The sequence below is a fragment of the Onthophagus taurus genome, chromosome 6 (assembly GCF_036711975.1).
Source record: "Onthophagus taurus isolate NC chromosome 6, IU_Otau_3.0, whole genome shotgun sequence".
NCBI lineage: Eukaryota > Metazoa > Arthropoda > Insecta > Coleoptera > Scarabaeidae > Onthophagus > Onthophagus taurus.
The window spans coordinates 10,115,381-10,135,019 of record NC_091971.1 but is presented as its reverse complement, the minus strand read 5'-3'; the positions used below and the strand labels follow the sequence as shown (position 1 = coordinate 10,135,019).

The 19,639-nt window shown below is 30.8% G+C and overlaps 3 protein-coding genes across 4 annotated transcripts in view; 2 read left to right on the top strand and 1 right to left on the bottom strand.

Moving 5' to 3' along the window:
* LOC111427863 (Glucose transporter 4 enhancer factor) overlaps positions 1 to 5,303 on the top strand; it is a 39,791-nt gene extending 34,488 nt beyond the window's left edge. Inside the window, exons 5-6 of the mRNA XM_023063207.2 lie at positions 1,272 to 1,369; positions 4,463 to 5,303. Of these exons, the coding sequence (XP_022918975.1) occupies positions 1,272 to 1,369; positions 4,463 to 4,832 (468 nt within the window). The 3' untranslated portion in view covers positions 4,833 to 5,303. The remainder of the gene's footprint in view (positions 1 to 1,271; positions 1,370 to 4,462) is intronic.
* Positions 5,304 to 8,835: 3,532 nt separating this feature from the next.
* LOC111427849 (putative leucine-rich repeat-containing protein DDB_G0290503) lies at positions 8,836 to 14,059 on the top strand. 2 transcript variants are annotated; one of them, XM_023063192.2, is made up of 4 exons: positions 8,836 to 9,027; positions 9,084 to 9,184; positions 9,238 to 10,021; positions 10,096 to 14,059. In XM_023063192.2, exons 2-4 carry the CDS (start codon positions 9,119 to 9,121, stop codon positions 13,881 to 13,883), a joined length of 4,638 nt encoding a protein of 1,545 aa, XP_022918960.2. In that variant the 5' UTR covers positions 8,836 to 9,027; positions 9,084 to 9,118; the 3' UTR covers positions 13,884 to 14,059. The 2 variants fall into 2 exon arrangements, with proteins under 2 accessions (XP_022918960.2, XP_071052526.1); XM_071196425.1 differs by lacking the exon at positions 8,836 to 9,027 and having other exon boundaries at positions 9,036 to 9,184.
* Positions 14,060 to 16,402: 2,343 nt separating this feature from the next.
* On the bottom strand, positions 16,403 to 19,416 carry LOC111427848 (exostosin like glycosyltransferase 3). The gene is made up of 2 exons (XM_023063191.2): positions 16,629 to 19,416; positions 16,403 to 16,578 (listed from the first exon to the last, which is right to left on the bottom strand). Exons 1-2 carry the CDS (start codon positions 19,329 to 19,331, stop codon positions 16,474 to 16,476), a joined length of 2,808 nt encoding a protein of 935 aa, XP_022918959.1. The 5' UTR covers positions 19,332 to 19,416; the 3' UTR covers positions 16,403 to 16,473.
* Positions 19,417 to 19,639: the final 223 nt, after the last annotated feature.

Sequence of the window (19,639 nt, the reverse complement as noted above, 5' to 3'; positions counted from 1 at the left end):
CTTTCACCGCTCGAAAGAATCAAACGAACCCGCCTCTTTGTATAATTTCTTTTTAACAAAATCGACTTTTATTAATTCTCTTTGTTACAAAAAAATTAAACGGGAAACTAACACTTGTTTAACGTGCACACCATAATATCTCGTACATCCGGTACAAAGACGCATACGAATGCGTTTTACTCAACGAACCGCTACGCAACCTACTTAGAAAACGAGCTTCTTCTGTATGACTATGAAGGTTCACTCATAAAATTTAAGTACTAATTAATCGAACGGCGCCAAGATTTCTTTTTTAATTTGTTTTTTGAGGATTCGAAAAAGCCCCGTAAGCATTTACATCTTATTTTGTATTACCTTGAAACAAAATTAAGATATGATCCGAGGACACGAGATATAAACAGCCTAAATTGATAATAAAAAAAAATATATCCGAGACGCAATTTTCGGTAAACAAACATTACGTCAGAGATGATTCTCACTTCTTTATCGTACCCGTTTGTGAGAGATTTCGAAAACAAGGCCAACCGTTTTATTGTTGATGTTGTCACGTTGTTATATTTATTTATAAAGAACGAAAATACCGAAATGATGTTACGTAAACGATAAAATTTCATACGAAAAAAAATTGTTTATAAAAACTAGAAATACAGAAACGAATGCCGTTTGATAAATAACTCGGTTCAAATTGAGATTTTTTTTGCTTTGTTTTTATTTTTTCGGTTCCGTATTATTTTTAGGGTCCCCCTACGTCGTCGCTTGGGTCAACAAACCCGCAAATTGTGAATTAATAATACGCAGCTACCGAGCTTTATTAGTCAACAAAAGAGGTCGAGACAATTTCAACTGAGGCAAAAATAACTACTCTAAAAAAAATCGAAAGAATAAATTAATAAATTACACTTGTTAAACGTAGAAATTCCTGAGGATTGCTTGAAATGACGAAACTTTGTTTTAATTATTGAAAATTTTCAATTTTTTCTGCGAATTATTATATTTCTTTATCTAACAAATCAGTTTTTCAAATTTTTATTGTTTCGTTTTGGTGTCAAATCGAACAAAAGACGTTAGAGACCTTATCGATTGTCTATTGTTTTGGAAACAATGAACTATATTGGGCGTTATCGCTACCTTATCGTGTACACACCATTATGTTACAAACTTATGTACTTAATAGATGTTCAATTTGTGGAATGTTTAAAATTACAAAAAAATATTTTTTTTTTATTTTAAACGAATAAAGAGAAATTAATTTGTTTATTTTATTGTTTTAGTATCCAACGCTAGGATTTCGTTGTTTATACCGAGGATGTCAACGCAGGGAAGTGATAGAAGATCTTATGTGCGCTCATGTACGAGATGAACACAGCAAGTAAGTCATTATTTATCCTCTCTGTATCAAGTAGCGCCATCTGCTGAAATCTATTACCACTAACAAACTAATTAATCTAGTTATTATGACTTAAATATGGCTTTTTTGAGTTATTAGTATTCCCACTGAAAGTAGACTACATCTTAATTCCAAAACGAATTAGAATTGAGACTTGAAACTTTCTGGGGTTGTAAAAGAACATTTGAGGTTGGGGTATACCAAATTTTATGTCTCCAGCTTGAATGGTTCTTTTTATAAAAAATGTTATTATTCGCCAAATTTTTATTTGATGTTTTTTTGAAGATGAAGTTAAAAATTTTTTTTTCCAAAACGATTTAGATTTGGGACATGAAACTTTCTGGGTTTACAAAAGAACATTTAAGGTTGGGTTGTACCAAATTTTAAGTTTCCAGGCTGAACAGTTCTTTTTATAAAAAATGTTATAAATCGCCAAATTTGTATTTAACGTTTTCTGTTTATCTTAAAAATACTTTTTTTTTCCCAAAACGATTTAGAATTGAAACATGAAACTTTCTGGGGTTATAAAAAACATTTGAGGTTGGGTTATACCAAATTTTAAGTTTCCAGGCTGAACGGTTCTTTTTATAAAAATTGTTAAAAATCGCCAAATTTGTATTTGACGTTTTTTGAAGATGAAGTAAAAAAATCTTTTTCCCCAAAACGATTTAGAATTGAAACATGAAACTTTCTGGGGATACAAAAGAACATTTAAGGTTGTGTTATGCCAAATTTTAAGATTCTAGGGTGAACGATTCTTTTAACCAACCTTAATTTAACATTTTTTGAAGATGAAGTAAAAAAAATTTTTTTCTCTAAAACGATTTAGAATTGAGACATGAAACTTTCTGGGATTATAAAAGAAACATTGGAGGTTAGTTTATACCAAATTTTATGTCTCCAGGCTGAACGGTTCTTTTTATAAAAAAATTTATAAATCTCCAAATTTGTATTTGACGTTTTCTGTTCATCTTCAAAATAGGTTTTTTTTCCAAAACGAATAAGAATTGAGACATGAATCTTTCTGGGGTTATAAAAGAATATTTGAGGTTGGGTTATACCAAATTTTAAGTTTCCAGGCTGAACGGTTCTTTTTATAAAAATTGTTAAAAATCGCCACATTTGTTTTTGACGTTTTTTGAAGATGAAGTAAAAAAATATCTTTTTCTCCAAAACGAATTAGAATTGAGACTTGAAAGTTTCTGGGGTTATAAAAAAACATTTGAGGTTGGGTTATACCAAATTTTAAGATTTCAGGTTGAACGATTCTTTTTATAAAAAATGTTAAAAATCGCCAAATTTGTATTTGACATTTTTTGAAGATGAAGTAAAAAAAATCTTTTTGTCCAAAACGAATTAGAATTGAGACTTGAAACTTTCAGGGGATACAAAAGAACATTTAAGGTTGTGTTATGCCAAATTTTAAGATTCTAGGTTTAACAATTCTTTTAATCAACCTTAATTTAACGTTTTTTCAAGATGGAGCAAGAAAAGTGTTTTTCTCCATAACGATTTAGAATTAGGACATGTAACTTTCTGGGATTATAAAAGAAACATTGGAGGTTAGGTTATACCAAAGTTGATGTCTCCAGGCTGGACTGTTCTTTTTATAAAAAATTTTATAATGGCCAAATTTTTATTTGACGTTTTCTGTTCATCTTCAAAATACTTTTTTTTCCAAAACTAATAAGAATTGAGACATGAAACTTTCTGGGGTTATAAAAGAATATTTGAGGTTGGGTTATACCAAATTTTAAGTTTCCAGGCTGAACGGTTCTTTTTATAAAAATTGTTAAAAATCGCCAAATTTGTTTTTGACGTTTTTTGAAGATGAAGTAAAAAAATATCTTTTTCTCCAAAACGAATTAGAATTGGGACTTGAAAGTTTCTGGGGTTATAAAAAAACATTTGAGGTTGGGTTATACCAAATTTTAAGATTTCAGGTTGAACGATTCTTTTTATAAAAAATGTTAAAAATCGCCAAATTTGTATTTGACATTTTTTGAAGATGAAGTAAAAAAATATCTTTTTCTCCAAAACGAATTAGAATTGAGACTTGAAACTTTCTGGGGTTATAAAAGAACATTTGAGGTTGAATTATACCAAATTTTAAGTTTCCAGGCTGAATGGTTCTTCTTATAAAAAATTTTATAAATCGCCAAATTTGTATTTGACGTTTTCTGTTCATCTTTAAAATATTTTTTTTCCAAAACGAATAAGAATTGAGACATGAAACTTTCTGGGGGTGTAAAAGACTATTTGAGGTTGAGTTATACCAAATTTTAAGTTTAAAGGCTGAACCGTCCTTCTTATAAAAAATGTTATAAATCGCCAAATTTGTATTTGACGATTTTTGAAGATGAAGTAAAAAAATATCTTTTTCTCCAAAACGAATTAGAATTGAGACTTGAAACTTTATGGGGTTATAAAAGAACATTTGAGGTTGAGTTATACCAAATTTTAAGTTTCCAGGCTGAACCGTCCTTCTTATAAAAAATGTTATAAATCGCCAAATTTGTATTTGACGTTTTCTGTTCATCTTCAAAATACTTTTTTTTCCAAAACTAATAAGAATTGAGACATGAAACTTTCTAGGGTTATAAAAGAACATTTGAGGTTGAGTTATACCAAATTTTAAGTTTCCAGGCTGAACGGTTCTTTTTATAAAAAATGTTAAAAATCGCCAAATTTGTTTTTGAAGTTTTTTGAAGATGAAGTTTCTCGTAGACAACTTCTTTAAAGGTTATCAAAATTTATTTTAAAACGATTTTAGTTATACCTCTTATAATTTAATTCGTTAACACACTATAATAACAACAACAAATAACGTTTTGGTAGACGAACGTTTCTGTTTACGCGAACGAAATCGAAAATACAACGCGAATTCCGCGCGTTGTTTATCCGCTCGACGCCGTTTAAATATAAAAGCAAGGTTGTTGATCAACGAAGTATCCTTGAAGCCCCGTTACGAGTTCCGTTTACGATATTTTCGGGTGGTGTCGGTGGCCCTGGAATAGACAAACATTTTTTTATTCATGTAAAACGGTTAATTTATTTCAACTTTTTTTGTTGTAGTTGTCCAGGTGATGAAATTTTCTATTACGATGATATCAAAGAGGAAGATGAGGAAGAACACCATTCTACGCTGCAAGCACCACAACCAACGCTTTCGCATTTTGATCTGACCCGTCCGCCTCATGAAGACCCAGAGTACCAACGTCAACTTGTTGGTACGATTCGTCAGAAAATGATGGGCGGCCCGATACCGTTGGCGAACAAAAAGATGTCACCTCCTGGCGGATTTGGTGGATTAAAAATGTCTGCATCACCACGTCGGGCGAGAGGCGACAGTAAAAAATGCCGGAAAGTTTATGGTATGGATAATAAGGACCAATGGTGTACGCAGTGTAAGTGGAAGAAAGCTTGTACCAGATTTGTGGATTAAAAATGTAATCAAAAAGTAAGATTAAAAAAAACTTAAGGATGTTTGTTTCTTAAAAAATATTTCTTTACAAAAATAAGGAGATGAAAATAAGACTATTTTAAGTGATTATTGTGAGAGTGGAGAAGAATTAATTTTGCTGGTTATTTATTTTTACCCCATATAGAATGTTTACGTATTAGTATTTGTTATTTAGAAATTTAGAGTTTAAAGATTGTTAAACAAAAAAAAGAAAATGTAAAATTTTTTATTTGTAGGCAAAACGATTTTTTGTACCAATACTCGACGTACCAATAACTGAAATTTCTTGCGATTAGAGGGAAAACAAATTATTTTGGTTAAACTGGTAGTTGTCAAAATCTCGGGAAAATGTGCAATATATCAATTATACGACAATAATCAACCTAATAATAATCATTAAACCCATTAGTACATTGAATCTCTTATAAAGAAGTGGTTAGTTTGAAGATGATCATAATTCCAATGTTTTAAGATTTAAAGAAATGACCTTTAATGTATTAAAAGGTAATTAAATTTGCTATAAAACCCTTTTTATTTCATGCCGTTATCTCAATTAGTTTATGAGATACGTATCTTTAAAGATTTATGTCTCTCAATCCAACTTTGACAATTATGGTTAAATTCAAAAAATCGTAACCTCAAAATTTGAAAATTTGAAGAATTGGCCTTCATCATACTAATTATTAATTAAATTAGCTATAAAATACTTTTTATCTTAAGTTGATATCTCAATTACTTCTTGAGATATAATTGTTTAAACATTGACACCTATGACTGATGTTTTAGAGTTCATTTCTAAAAATCATAACCTCTAAAGTTGTAGAATCGAAGAATTGACCCTCAACGTATTAAATATTAATTAAATTAGCTATAAAATACTTTTTATCTCAATCTGATATCTCAATTAGTTCTTGAGATATAATTGTTTAAACATTGACACCTATGACTGACATTTTATAGAATTCATTTCAAACAATCGTAACCACAAAATTTGAAGGATCGAAGAATTAACCCTCAGCGTATTAAATATTAATTAAATTGGCTATAAAATACTTTTTATCTCAATCTGATATCACAATTAGTTCTTGAGATATAATTGTTTAAACATTAACACCTATGACTGACATTTTACAGAGTTCATTTCAAACAATCATAACCACAAAATTTGAAGGATCGAAGAATTAACCCTCAGCGTATTAAATATTAATTAAATTGGCTATAAAATACTTTTTATCTCAACCTGATATCTCAATTACTTCTTGAGATATAATTGTTTAAACATTGACACCTATGACTGACATTTTACAGAATTCATTTCAAACAATCGTAATCACAAAATTTGAAGGATCGAAGAATTAACCCTCAGCGTATTAAATATTAATTAAATTAGCTATAAAATACTTTTTATCTCACCCTGATATCTCAATTAGTTCTTGAGATATACTTGTTTAAACATTGACGCCTATGCCTGGTGTTTTATAGAGTTTATTTCAAAAAATCATAACCTTTAAAGTTGTAGAATCGAAGAATTGACCCTCAACGTATTAAATATTAATAAAATAATCTATAAAATGCTTTTCATCTCAAGCTGATATCTCAATTAGTTCTTGAGATATAATTGTTGAAACATTAACACTCATGACTGACGTTTTAAGAGTTGATTTCAAAAAATCGTAACTTCATCATTTGAAGATTCGTACAAATATCTTTCAATATGTTAAATATTAATTAAATTTGCTTTAAAAAAAGCTTTTTTATTTCATACTGATATCTCAATTAGTTTTTGAGATACAAATGTTGCAAGATTGCTGTCTCTCAACCTAACATTTACGATTTATTTTGTTAATGAATTATTATATATTATGTATTAATGGGTGAACATTAAAACGCAATAAAATAATAAGTTTAAATCCCATTTGAAACCAGTTTCGACCAAAACCTAAAATAATTATCTTTAATCATTATTATGAATTCCCCACACACTCAGTTATTGGTATGTTATATTAATCATGTTTTTTTTTAATCATGTAATATTATTTAAAATTCAACAAAAAAATTAATTGTATAAAAGAATTATTATTCAAAAAAAAATGTATGTACTTACGATGGACATGGAATGGACGGATTATTAAAAAAAAAATGTGGACAATCTAGTGAAAAATCGCAACGACTACTAGTATTCACGCCATTTTCATCCACCACAAGTACTCAAAGCGTAGCTGTGATGGCAAAGTAAATAAGAAAAAGATATCGAAAAAGAGGACAAAAAGTGTTTATATAAAAAAAGGAGACTTAAGTTACATCGTGATGGAGACCGAAGAGAAATTACAAACAACAATTTATTATTACAACTTAGTTTTTAAGTGAAACGAACGGAAATAAAATAACTAAATGGCAGGAAGAGACAGCGAAACGATCTCATTTTAAAACAAAAAATAATTAATAATGATGATAAAAATTATAATAAAGCAACAAAAAAATAAATAAAGCGAAACAAGTACAATACATTTTAAGTGTAAAAAAATTGTCGAAGAGCTATATCTGTGTTCTAAAAACCTATAATGTAAATCGCGACTTAAAGATGTGCTTGACTCTCCAAAGCAACTTTTTTTATTAATTAATTAATAATTAATTTACGCCTGTATAATATTTGTACATAGAAAACGTTATTTAATTTAGTATTTTTTTGTTTGAAATCATATCTTGTATTTTATCGAGACATATCATCAAAAAAAAATTATTATGAAATAAAAAATTAAAAAAAAAAGAGCCAGTCGAGACTATTAAAATAATATTTCTTTCTATTACTATTATTAATTAATTAATTAATATTTTTTGGTTGGAAAATAGCCATCCATTTTAAAATAAAACAACTTTTCTCTCCGTTTTGTTAAACCGAATTAATTAATTAATAAGTACAAAATAAAATCAAAATTGTTTAACAAAACGGATTTAACTTAAAAAAAAAACTGAATATTATAATTATAAGTGAAAACCGATTCGTTACCAAGAAAATGTGTGTGCATGTCGCGCTACTCTGGAAATTACCTCTGAATTGTTTAAGAAAAAGCTACCGAAGAAAAAATGGCCATAACAATTTATTAAAAAAAATTAATGTATAAGCATAAGGAATTCATTTAAAAAAAATAAAATCAGAAATCTTCTTCGCTTTACGTGATGGCTATAAAGAAGTAGTTTTTTAGTAAAATTCAAGTTCAGAATTGGTGTAAAAGTGTATATAAAAAACATATATATGCAAAAATCGAAAGGAGTTTTTTAAAAAATCCATTTTTTAAATAACTTCTTTCGTGAAGCTTGATTCGAGGCAATTAATCGCAATTTTTAAGTATCATTATTACCTCTAAGCCCCCGAAAGTCCCCCTTAATTGTGTATTTCTTAACGTTAAGTTTGATCATGTCGTGTTTAGATTTTTAATATATTTATATATCACATTTTACAAAGTATTTATATGCAATATACGTGCATACCTACCCCCCCATTACGTATAATGTATAAGAGATATTTTTTATTTAAGTTAACGTTATTAATTCTTGAATTTATCTTTTAAAAATAAACGAGATAAAAATAAAGTGCGTATATTACGAATTGTATTTTAGAGATACTTTTACGCGTACGGTACATTCTACCTATGTCAAAATTTCGAAAATTTGATTAATAAATTTATTATTTAAAAATATATTTCAATCTATTATTTAATATTACATTACATAACATTAATTGTTTAAAATTTAATAATAATAAAATTCAAATTTAAACTTTCTTCTGAGTCGCCATCTACAATTCAAAAGGTAAACTAAATTATAACTACATAATTAATTTTATAATAAATAAAAAATTTAATAAATTAGATCAATTTATCAATTTTTTAATCAATCAATAAGAGTAAAACATAAATAAATTTTAATTGAAGTTTAAATCTAAATTTTCTTTTGCAAGCAGGGTTACATCAATCAATCAACAGGTGGTAGCGCAAAAAACAATTTTAAAATTTGACGTTTAATCTAACCCATCTCTCACAAAAATTTATTTTTAACCCTTATCAACCCTTATTATCCATCATTAATCACCAAATTACCGTCATCGCGAACCCAAATCATCATAAAATCGTTATTAACGCGTAAAAATCACTTATTAACACAGAAATTCGGGTTACAAGTAAGCATTTAAGGTTATGTATTCGTAACCGTCAAAAATGTCAATTAACGTTACAGTAAATGGGAATCCGGTACGAATAAAAAGGGGCGCAATGGTCACAGCAGATTCCGATTGCAAAGCTGAACTGGAGAGACGTAGAAAAATGAGATTATCACAAGTAAGTATATTAAAAGTTAAATTTTTTTAATAACTTTCCTTTATAAAATCGAGGTTCGCCAACAATCGGACGAAATAGCCACGAAAGTACGACAACGAGTTCAAAGTGAACGCAATAAACAAGTAAAAAATAAAGAAGAAAGAGATGACGAACAATGGAAATTGAGTAAATTATTAGAACTTCAAGCACAATATTGTGATTCTTTGAGGAATTTAGGATTAGCACATGCCCAAGCGATCATTGAAGAAGCGAGAGAGGAAGTAAATAAAGAATATAAAGAAGCTTTGATGGATAGGTGTAAACAACGTGGGCGTGAAGCGGCTAAGAAGTTACATAAAGAACAAGAAGAGAGAGAAAAAGACAGACTAAAAGAATTGGGTAATAAAAAAAATGAATCAAAAAAAACTAAGAGTCCAGTTAGGAAGAAAAAAAGGAGGAACAAGTGTGAGAGATGTGATAGTTGTAGTGAAATGGAAGATATTCAAGAGGAAGATGAAATAATTGATGTTTCTGAAACTGATGATGATGTTTCGTATAAAGATGCTGTGAAACAATCTAAAAAACGTGGTTATAAAGCTGCTGTAAAACTTCATAAAGAGCAAGAAGAGAAAGAAAAGCAGAAACAGAAAGAATTTGAGGAGAGGAGAAAACGAAGTACAACAGAAGCGATTAGGAAAAGTAACAAAAGTCCATTTAGAAAGAAAAAAAAGAGAAAAAAGTATGATAAAAATGAAAGTGATAGCAGTGGAATGGAATGTTCTCATGAAGAGGATGATGAAGATTTCAAATTTGAAAATGATAGAATTAGTCCTTGTTTAAGAGATTATTTAGATAAAGGTATGTGATAAAGAATTTATTTCATGTCACTTAAATTGTATATGGTCTTGTTATACTTTTAAAATCTATTACAGGTACAAAAAGTAGATCTAAAAGTCCTAGTAATTTAAGGCGAAAAAGTCCTGATAAAAGTGCAAGATCACCAAGTCCTAAAACAACTCGAAGATCACCAAGTCCTAAAGTAACTTCAAGATCACCAAGTCCTAAAGTAACTCGAATATCAAGTCCTAATTCGTCTGGAGGATCATCAAGTCCTAAGTCACCTGGTAGGTCACCAAGCCCAAGAAGAAAAGCTGATATAATTGTTCATCATCCTGATAATTACTTAGATAAATGTACAACAAATAGATCTAAAAGCCCTAGAGGTTTAAAAATTTCTAAATCAACTAATTCAAGAACTTCAAGTCCACCAAAACTAGCTGATATCATGATTCATCACCCTCCAGATACAAGAATAAGTGATAGAATTAAAAATAGACGTTTACGACTTCATACAGATACAATTTTGGATGAAAAAGTAATTGAAAAAAGTGTTGTTGCAGAAAAAGATGTTCCTATTAAATTGATGGTGAGTACAGGAACTTTAACAGAAGCAGAAAAAGATGGTCCATGTTGTCTTAAGTGTCGTTGTAAATCAAATCATTCGAAAGCATTCCAAGAAACAAAAATGGAAGATATTGGTACAATTACAGAGAATGATTTAATACCTTTAAAAATACATACAACAAAATGCGATTGTTGTCTTTGTTCTAAAAAGAAAGACAAAAAATTAACGGGTCAATTTAAAAAAAGAAATAGTTCGAATGAAATTCCGCCAAAGCCTACAGTAATTTTAAAAAATAAATCTAAATCTGATTCGGATAAAGCTCAATTTTATGATCACATAAACAGATTTAGCAAAGAATATCAACCACCTCAAAATCAAGTTCAAAGAATTCCCGACTGTGATATACAAATTGTAGATACACAAAGTGATAACGAATTTCAAAGAACGATGCAGAAGCGCGATAAAGAAGCTCAAATCCGCGGGAAAAAAGCGTATGAAAAAGAAAAGATTCAAAAAGATTACAATGAGTTAATACAAAAATTACCAGCGTTGCAAAGACAAGAAAGAATGGCATCTTTGGCTGTTAAAAATGGGGATAATCCAGCTTTTCATATGAGTGATAATCGTCTAAAACAACAAGAATTAAAAAAACAGTGTGAAATGGAGGGTGCTTTTGAAAAATTATTTCCACATACAATTACTTTAAAATCTAAGTCTCATCCTGATGATGCACCATTTCAAGTTATTGATACAGTAGATCAAAATCAAATTCCTCCATATCGTTGGGATCTTAATGTTGATTTTAACATTGAAGAAAAAAATGGCGTTGTTTTGACGAAAGATGATGGAGTTATTACAATAAATCCAAATGTCTCTGATCAAACCGACAATTTAAAAATTATGTTAGAAAAATTGAAACAACAAAAAAGAATGTTGTTGGAGGAAGTTGAAACTTTACCTAGAGATAGTAATTTAGACAGTATAATAAGCGAATTAGAACGATTTAGAAATGATAATGAAAGAAAAAGTGACATCAACACAAAATTAAGCGATGATTTAATAAAAACTCATAAAAAGAAAAGTCAAAAAGAAAAGTCGAAAACTAAAAAATCTCACAAAACACATCATAAAGTTTTACAAAATACGAGCACACAAACTTCGCCAAAAATTGAAATTCCCATTGAACAAAAATTAAAAGAAACTGATACGTCTAATAAAGAATCAAAAATCGATTTAAAAAAAGAAACGAAAAAGAAAAAATTGAAATCAACACCTTCAAATAAAAGTTTATCTTCTTCAAAATTAAATGAATCCGATAAAATCAAAAAGTATGATAATTGTGAGTGTTTGGGTAAATGTTGTAAGTGTGATAAAAACGATATTTGCGAGATTGTTATTAAAATTCAAGATGATGTTCCACAAATTAATATTAAAAGTCCGAAAAAAACAAAAATCGAATCTAAAACATTGTTAATTGATACAGTTTCAAATGAATCGATTTTGAATCAAAAAGAAAATGTTCCAAAAAAGAAGTCTGTTGAAATAATATCAAAACCGTCGATTAAATTGAAAAAAGATGTTTTACCTGAAAATAAAATTGATTCAAAGTTATCTTGGAGTAAATCTTTGATGAATACACCAGGAGAGCCATCAACAAGCACATCTTATTATAGCCCACCCGATTTTCAAAAACCACTTTCTGAACTTCCACCAGAAAAAAATAAAGAAGCTTTATTAAAATATATTAAAAAGCTTTTAACAATGTCTCGAAAAAGCGTTGAAAATTTAAGAACAAGCGGTTCGACTTCGCTTGAATCATCATTAAGTAATGTCACAAATACAAGCGCAGCAAGTTTAGCGCTAAAGTTGTTTGAAACAACTTTACAAAATATGGAGAAACAATTAATAACTTCTTCAACTTCAAGCAACAGTATTAAATCATACGATTATGATGCTTCTATTTCAAATAATCATATTAAAAATCAAAACGATGTTTATGATAATAAATTGGAGATTGTAGCTGAGAAATATGAAAATATGGTGGATCAATGTCATAAACGAATTTCGGGTTTAACAGCGATGATTGAAAAAGTACGCAAAGAAAGAGAACAAATTTTAAGCCCAAATTTTAGCGATAAAGAACCTTCGACGGCTTATTTAAACTTACCTAACTCAATAGGAGAAGAAAATAAATCATCCTCCTTACCATCCGAAAACGAAGAAAGTGACAGAGAACAAAAGCTTTTAAATAAATTATTATTAGATGTAAATATTAATATTGAAAAATTAAACGAGCAAGCAGCTAGATTCGATTCTAATTCGCGTAGTAGCTCTCCAGATAGAGATATAGTTGATGCTGAAGTTTATCACAGATTTAAAAACTTAATGAACGTCGAAGAAAACGATGAGCAAGTAATTCGCGATATGATCAATGAAAATTTAAGTGAAGAATTTGTACCAATGATAAATATACCCAGATTACCGAAATTAAGACCACGTTTTGCACCTTACGTCGAAGAAATTTATTACGACAAACAAAAAAAACCACCACCCGCGAAAGGTTTAAGTGCCGCTAAAAAATTTAATGGTGAAATTACAAACGTTCCGCACGAATTATCAACGATAGCTGAAGTTGATAGTCAATTATCAACAAAAATTAGTCCACAGAAACAAGATCAAAAAGTGATTAGAGAAAAACCAAGTCATGTTGAAACTGAATTTGACCCAAACAAATCAAATCGAGATTACGAATCGCATATCTCCCAAGAAAGTGTGCCTGACGTTGTGGTAGCTTTGAAAAGTGGTGAATCAAGTTCAAGTAATAATTCGGATGAACGCGAAAAGCAAAAAAATGATGGAAGTAATAGTTCGGATATGGAAAATTTAGAGGCTATGTTAGCAAGTATGGGGATGGGTTGGGCGATTGCCACATTAAGAAAAACACAAAATGCACTCGTTAAAAATGGCTCAACATCAAGTAGCGAAGAAATAAGAAAACATTATAAAAACGCCTCCGATTCAAGTACGAGTGATATAACGTTAAGAGATTACTTAGGGAGAAAAATTTTTAGTACATCATCAAATTACGGTTCAGCATCGACTACTATGTCACCGTTTAGGCGCGAATTGGAAGATATTTCTGTGATACACGGATCAGCAATGAGTAGTGAATATAAACAATTAAGAACTTCAACACCTGTCGGTATTACTAATATAAGTGAAGGACAAAGAATAATAGGAACACAAACGATTATGAACGATAATTCTTCGAATGCTGATGGATTTGTAACTTTACCTGAAGTATCTATAGATTAATGAGTAAATTTTGTTTGTAAAATTTAAAAAAATTGATTTTTATATGTTTTTATGTATGTAATGGTTTTTGTTTATAACTTTTTGATTTTAAGACGATTTTTATATTGTATATTAAGATATTGAGGATATGTTGATTATTTGACTATTTACAATAAATTATTGTTTCTACCATCTCATTCAATTCAGAACTTATTCATATCTTCCTTGTGTATATCCATCCTTAATGCCATGTCAAAACATTTTCAATAAAGCAGCGCAATATAAATAGTGTTGTTCCTGGATAACTCCAAATACAGACCGCGGAAAAACATATTGGCAAAAAATCAAGAAAGTGACAAAATACAAGAAGGCTGGCGACATCCTACCAATGCAAGGATATCGTGATGATAGTGGGGGTGATATATTTATAGACCTGATACTGTTATGCCTAACTTTTTGGATACTCTCTCTTCGTTATATATTAATATAAGGACTAAATGTGAACGCGATTAACTTGCCTATAAGGAGTTGCGTAATTTTACTAATTCTAGCGTTCAAAGGGGAAAGAAGCTTTACCTCGAGTACATGCTGAATACCAGAAGTAGTCTGGAATTGTGGCGTTGGGTTCTATTCCTGAAGGTCTTGTTGATGTCGATGCTTGAATGCTTTTCGTCAATGTAATCCGGTTACTAAAAAGCGTGAATTATCTTTAGCCTCAGAGTAGGAGGTTATGGACATGTTGCTTTTATTTAAAACGAATGCGATTGGTTTCGATGGTATCAGTACAAGAATGCTGGTACTGTGTTGTCCAATTATCTTCCCTTATATATATGTCACATCATCAACTATTGTCTTGAGTTTTCTGTTTTTCCAGATTGCTGGAGGGTTGCTTTGATACTAAAGACTACTAATCCTCCAATCATAATGATTTAAGATCGATCAGTATATTACCTATAATATCTAGAAACCAGTCATATTATCTGACACCAGTCAGATTTTAGAGTAGGAAGGGATATTGGCAGGGCCACGGTTCTTGTTCTGCATAACTTTTCCAAGGCATTCGATACAGTCCACTATAGAACGCTTTTGGCAATTCTTTGGCATGCCGGTCTATCACGCAATGCCTGTGTTGAACATTACTTAATGAATCACAGATAGAGCGTTTCTTTTATGATTTAGACAAATTGATTCATCCTGCTTTCAAACTGTGCCCAAATATTAATCCGAATAAGTTATCTTTTATGGTTTTTTCGAATCAGAGTTCAGAGTGCTGTTACCGAGTTTACAGTTCAGCGATGAGGCAAAGAACATGAATGACATACATTGACTGTGTTCTTTTTGATTTGCTGTATCTTTGTTATTTTGAGGTACATCAATAAATATTCTTATTATTATTACTATGTCATAATAACACAGAATGTAGAACAGATCAACTTGGCCAACACTTCCAGAATGAGTTCACTCCCAAATTAAACTGCGACTACGATGATCAACACCAACATTTCATAAACAAGTGGTACACAAGATTCCTGAACATGGCCAGACACGACAATGATCAAATATTCGAAGTAACTCCAGAAGTATATGACGAATCTTATAACCAAGAAGTTACTTAGACAACTTATGAGAAGTGCACAGCACAATCCGTAACATGTGTAACTTGTGCATACAAAATTTCATATTTCCACCAATATGCTGTTAGCGGCACTATCACTTCCTCCCACAAAGCTATAGTCGCTAGTAGCTATAAATTGTTCATTTCAAAAATTTATTTCTCAAGAACTGAAATTGATCTTTCAAAACGGCTTTTTGCATTAAAAAGAGGATACTTTAATTAATAATCGAAAGTAATAACAGCGACAGTTCTGTTAGTAATGAATGTGATGATGAATTACAAGCGAAAAGAAGAAAACTAGACGAAACTGTAACAAGAGATTTTATATATCGTATTGGGATTATTACAATGAGGTTGCTAATGATAAACCTGATATAAATAAAGTTGTATTCAATGAAAAAAATTCCTATTGGGGTTAAACTTGATTATTATCTGCAGTGTCCAAAATCTAAAAGAGATACTAATTCCTGTGAAAGGTGGAGTACTAAGTAATAGGTTTTTAATATCCCGCCAAAGGCGAATATTTGGTACATCTTGCATTCCAACAACAAGGCATTGGTTCAGAAAATTGAGTCCCCCTCAATTCGGACAAATTCCAGATACTGGTCCCGCACTCTAGAATATCGGAGCTTCCACTAGACCTAGAAACATTTGGATTTAGCCGTCTTAAAACACGCACGGCTAATTCCAAAGGTTTCTAGTTCAAGGTTTAGTAGTGCTAGTTTAGTTTAGTCTAGAAGTTTTATTGTAATTAAATAAGACGAATATTTATGATGAAATGAAAATTTTTTTTATTATTAGACTTATACATAAGTTTTTTTTCTTAAAAATAATATGTACAAATGACTCAAATGGCACAAAGACATAAATGTTTCCTAATATTTTAGCTAAAACCATGAATATCACAAAGTCATTAAAAAATTAAAATAAATTACAAGTCGGTAAAAAGTGTAAAACGCTATTCACTATTTTGGACAAAGATTGCTTATTTTTAGCTCATATGAATTTAAAGCACTTCTGCTTATCATGCGAAATCCTCGTCTTAAATAATATACTATCAGCTCGATATTGAGTATTTAATAGAGGCATATATCCAAAAACCTAAAAAAAAAATAAACCAGCTTAAAACATAATAAAGCATTTTAATCTACCTGTACAAAATAATTAATACACTTGTGCCTTTCTTCAAAGTGAGTGTCATCCTCAGATAAACTCTGTGGACACCCAGGACATCGAAAAGTCCACCTTGATGTAACTTTAACAGGTGGCTGTCTTGTAATGTGACTAACCAAAAAATTCATGGCAATATCTTCACAATTCATGTATTCATCAACTTTATCTCTAATCGCTTGCGGCAACCATTTCCAATACAAATGTAAATAATGTCTGTGTATAAAAGCTGCCCCCGTTAAAACCATGCTTAATTCACAACTATAATTTGAATTATACAACCAACTATTTTGAGTATTTAAATCCCAAGCGTGATATCGACCCGGAAATCCCACAATCCGATCTCTATGTTCTCTCCAAACGCGAAATCCAAACATTATTTCGTCATGACGTAAATGGGCGTCATCATCAACTGAAAGAATCGCTTCGGTTTGAAGATTATCCAACGGAAGAAATCGGTTATTAAGAGAATTTCTTGCCGCTTTTATTACATGAACTGGAACTCCAATATCAGGCCATCTCAATTCTTGGGCCGGAGCTTTAGGTGAATTCCAAACGACAACGACGGTATTTAAATAGGGTAAACCTCTCAATCTGGCGATTGAGTCCAACAAAACTTGTTCTCTTTCATACGTTAACATTAAAATCGTAAATTGTTCTCGAGGATTATTTCCACCAAGAGCTTCAGAAAATTCTTTCCCCGCTCCACCTTGTCCTCGCCCAATTGGTCTAAACCCAGTTCCTGAACCAAGAAATTTCGCGTCCGATGGTAAAATAGGATCTGACGGTAAAGTCGGATACAATCGAAACGGATCTCCCCAATCATTCCATATCTCATGACCTTGAGTTAATAAGAAACTATAATTTCTTCGAAAAGATGGGCTGTTATATGGTGGTTCTAAAGGACCCAAACTTTCTTCCGGTTCCGATTCTAAATTAATTAAAGCTTGAATTGGTTGGAATGTTTCGTTAAAAACTGAAACTGCAGGTACTGTATCAACCGGTAAAGGTGGTATATTTAATCTTTCCCGAAGAATTGCTATCATCGTATCAACCGTGCTTTGTACAGAAGCTAAATAACGCTCCCAAACAATTCTTCCTTGCCTACGCATTGCAACAATATCCGATTCGGGTATCGACCGTAACAAAAAGTGTAATTCAGTGACGCGAGCCCTTGGTAAGAAAATACAAATTCGTTTCCATTGAATAACCTCATCATAAGCCAGTTTAATTTGATCTCCACCTAAAATAACCGGAACAGCACCAGCACGAAGTGCTTCATAAGTACGAGCTTGCAACAAAGTTGTTGACGCTAATTCAGCCGATCTTGGCGCAAAAATTAATGTAAAAGTGGAGTCTTTTAATACTGATTTTCTCGATGAATCAGTTCCACATAAACCCCAATCTAAATTTCCCGTGTTTATCGAATCATCACTAGCCGGGTTACAAACGAATTCGAATAAAAATCGATCGTTTGTAGTCCCCTTTTCAATCTCTTTTAAATGATCGATAATAAATCTATCTAATTCTTTATAATCATCAATAAAAAATTGATATTTTTCATTTGGAGGGTTCGTAATAGTTTTTTTCACGTCTTTAATCTCCCCTTGAAACGATATTAAATATTTTCTTCGCGCCGGAATAATTGAGGGGCACTCCTGCCAGACATCGCCCCCTGGAGGCCCCAAAATAGGCGAAGCAATCAAATCAAACCCGTATCTAAACGATGTATAAGCAAAAGTCGATTGTACAACAATAGCACGACCCGTATCAATACTAGAAGAAATATCTCGTAAACTCGAAGTTAAATCACGTCTCGCTAAATTTAATAAAACGTGATTTCTACCGTCTCCACCCCAATATGGGAGTCGTTTTAAAGCTTTCGAATCAATTGGAGGACCATTAATTGAACCTCTTTGGTCATTAAATTCATCGCTATCTTTTAAAGCCTCACCAACCAAAACTAAATAAATACAAGCGTCTTTAGGATTTGATGTTAAATGAGGATTATAACCTAATACTTGTTTTAAAGTTGTTTTTAAAAACCCATCAACATCCCAACCGTCATGCATAACAGGAAATTCATCCGGATCGTATAAATAAACAGGAAATCCGGAAGTTATTGAACATCGGGAATGATCAAAACAAGTATACATTCGACAATTTCGTGCTATATTTCTTGGTAAAACCGGTAAAATTGATGGTAAAGAATCGGCTTTTAATCGTTTTGGTAAAGCTAAATCGGGGGTGTTACGTTGTAAAGCTTCACGTTGTGCTACCTGAGCCTGTTCAACGGATATCTTAAGTCTAGTTAATTCAGTCTGTTGATGTAACAACTCGGATTTTAAAAGTTCTATATTTTTAGTGTACATTTGTATCTCACTCTGCAATTTTTGCCGTTTATTCTCCATGTCGCGGAGTTCGCTTGAAACGGAACCTTTAATCCTGAGTAGTTCTTCTAATCTAGCTTGAAGATCCATATCTTTCACCGAACCGAAATCTTCTGGTAAATCCAGATGGGAATGCGCTCCGTGTGTAATACGAATCGAGTTTCTTTCGACGCTGGATAAGTAATAATGGGCAATCCATGGTATAACGAATAATACAACAGCCACTAAAGTGATGATTCTGTACAGTTTAACTTGGCGAAACACCCGCGCGATAATTTCAACATTATTAACCATCGTTTTATATTTTTTTATGTAATAACCATTGTCCCATTTAAATAATGGATTTTAAATATCCCAACCCAAAATAAACAACATAACCTTTAAATTTGACAAATCTTTAAATCTAATGACAGTTTGCGTCAAAAGCGACATCTACATATATTTGTTATAATTTAATCATTAATACAAAATTATTTTTAAATATTATTAAACATATTTTATTCGTTCTAAAATAATTTTTAATTTTATAATTATTATTTATATTAAATTGTAATTTCTTTTTAAAATTAATTAAAAGCGACATCTACATTTACTAGTTGTGA

What these genes read in the sequence shown, in the direction of transcription:
- LOC111427849 (XM_071196425.1), top strand. Translation starts at nt 9,065, where the DNA reads ATGTCAATTAACGTTACAGTAAATGGGAATCCGGTACGAATAAAAAGG. An exon ending in GAAAAATGAGATTATCACAA is followed by an intron (nt 9,185 to 9,237) that starts GTAAGTATATTA and finishes TATAAAATCGAG; the next exon opens with GTTCGCCAACAATCGGACGA. An exon ending in AAGAGATTATTTAGATAAAG is followed by an intron (nt 10,022 to 10,095) that starts GTATGTGATAAA and finishes AATCTATTACAG; the next exon opens with GTACAAAAAGTAGATCTAAA.
- LOC111427848 (XM_023063191.2), bottom strand. Translation starts at nt 19,331, where the DNA reads ATGGTTAATAATGTTGAAATTATCGCGCGGGTGTTTCGCCAAGTTAAA. An exon ending in GTATTAATTATTTTGTACAG is followed by an intron (nt 16,579 to 16,628) that starts GTAGATTAAAAT and finishes TTTTTTTTTTAG; the next exon opens with GTTTTTGGATATATGCCTCT.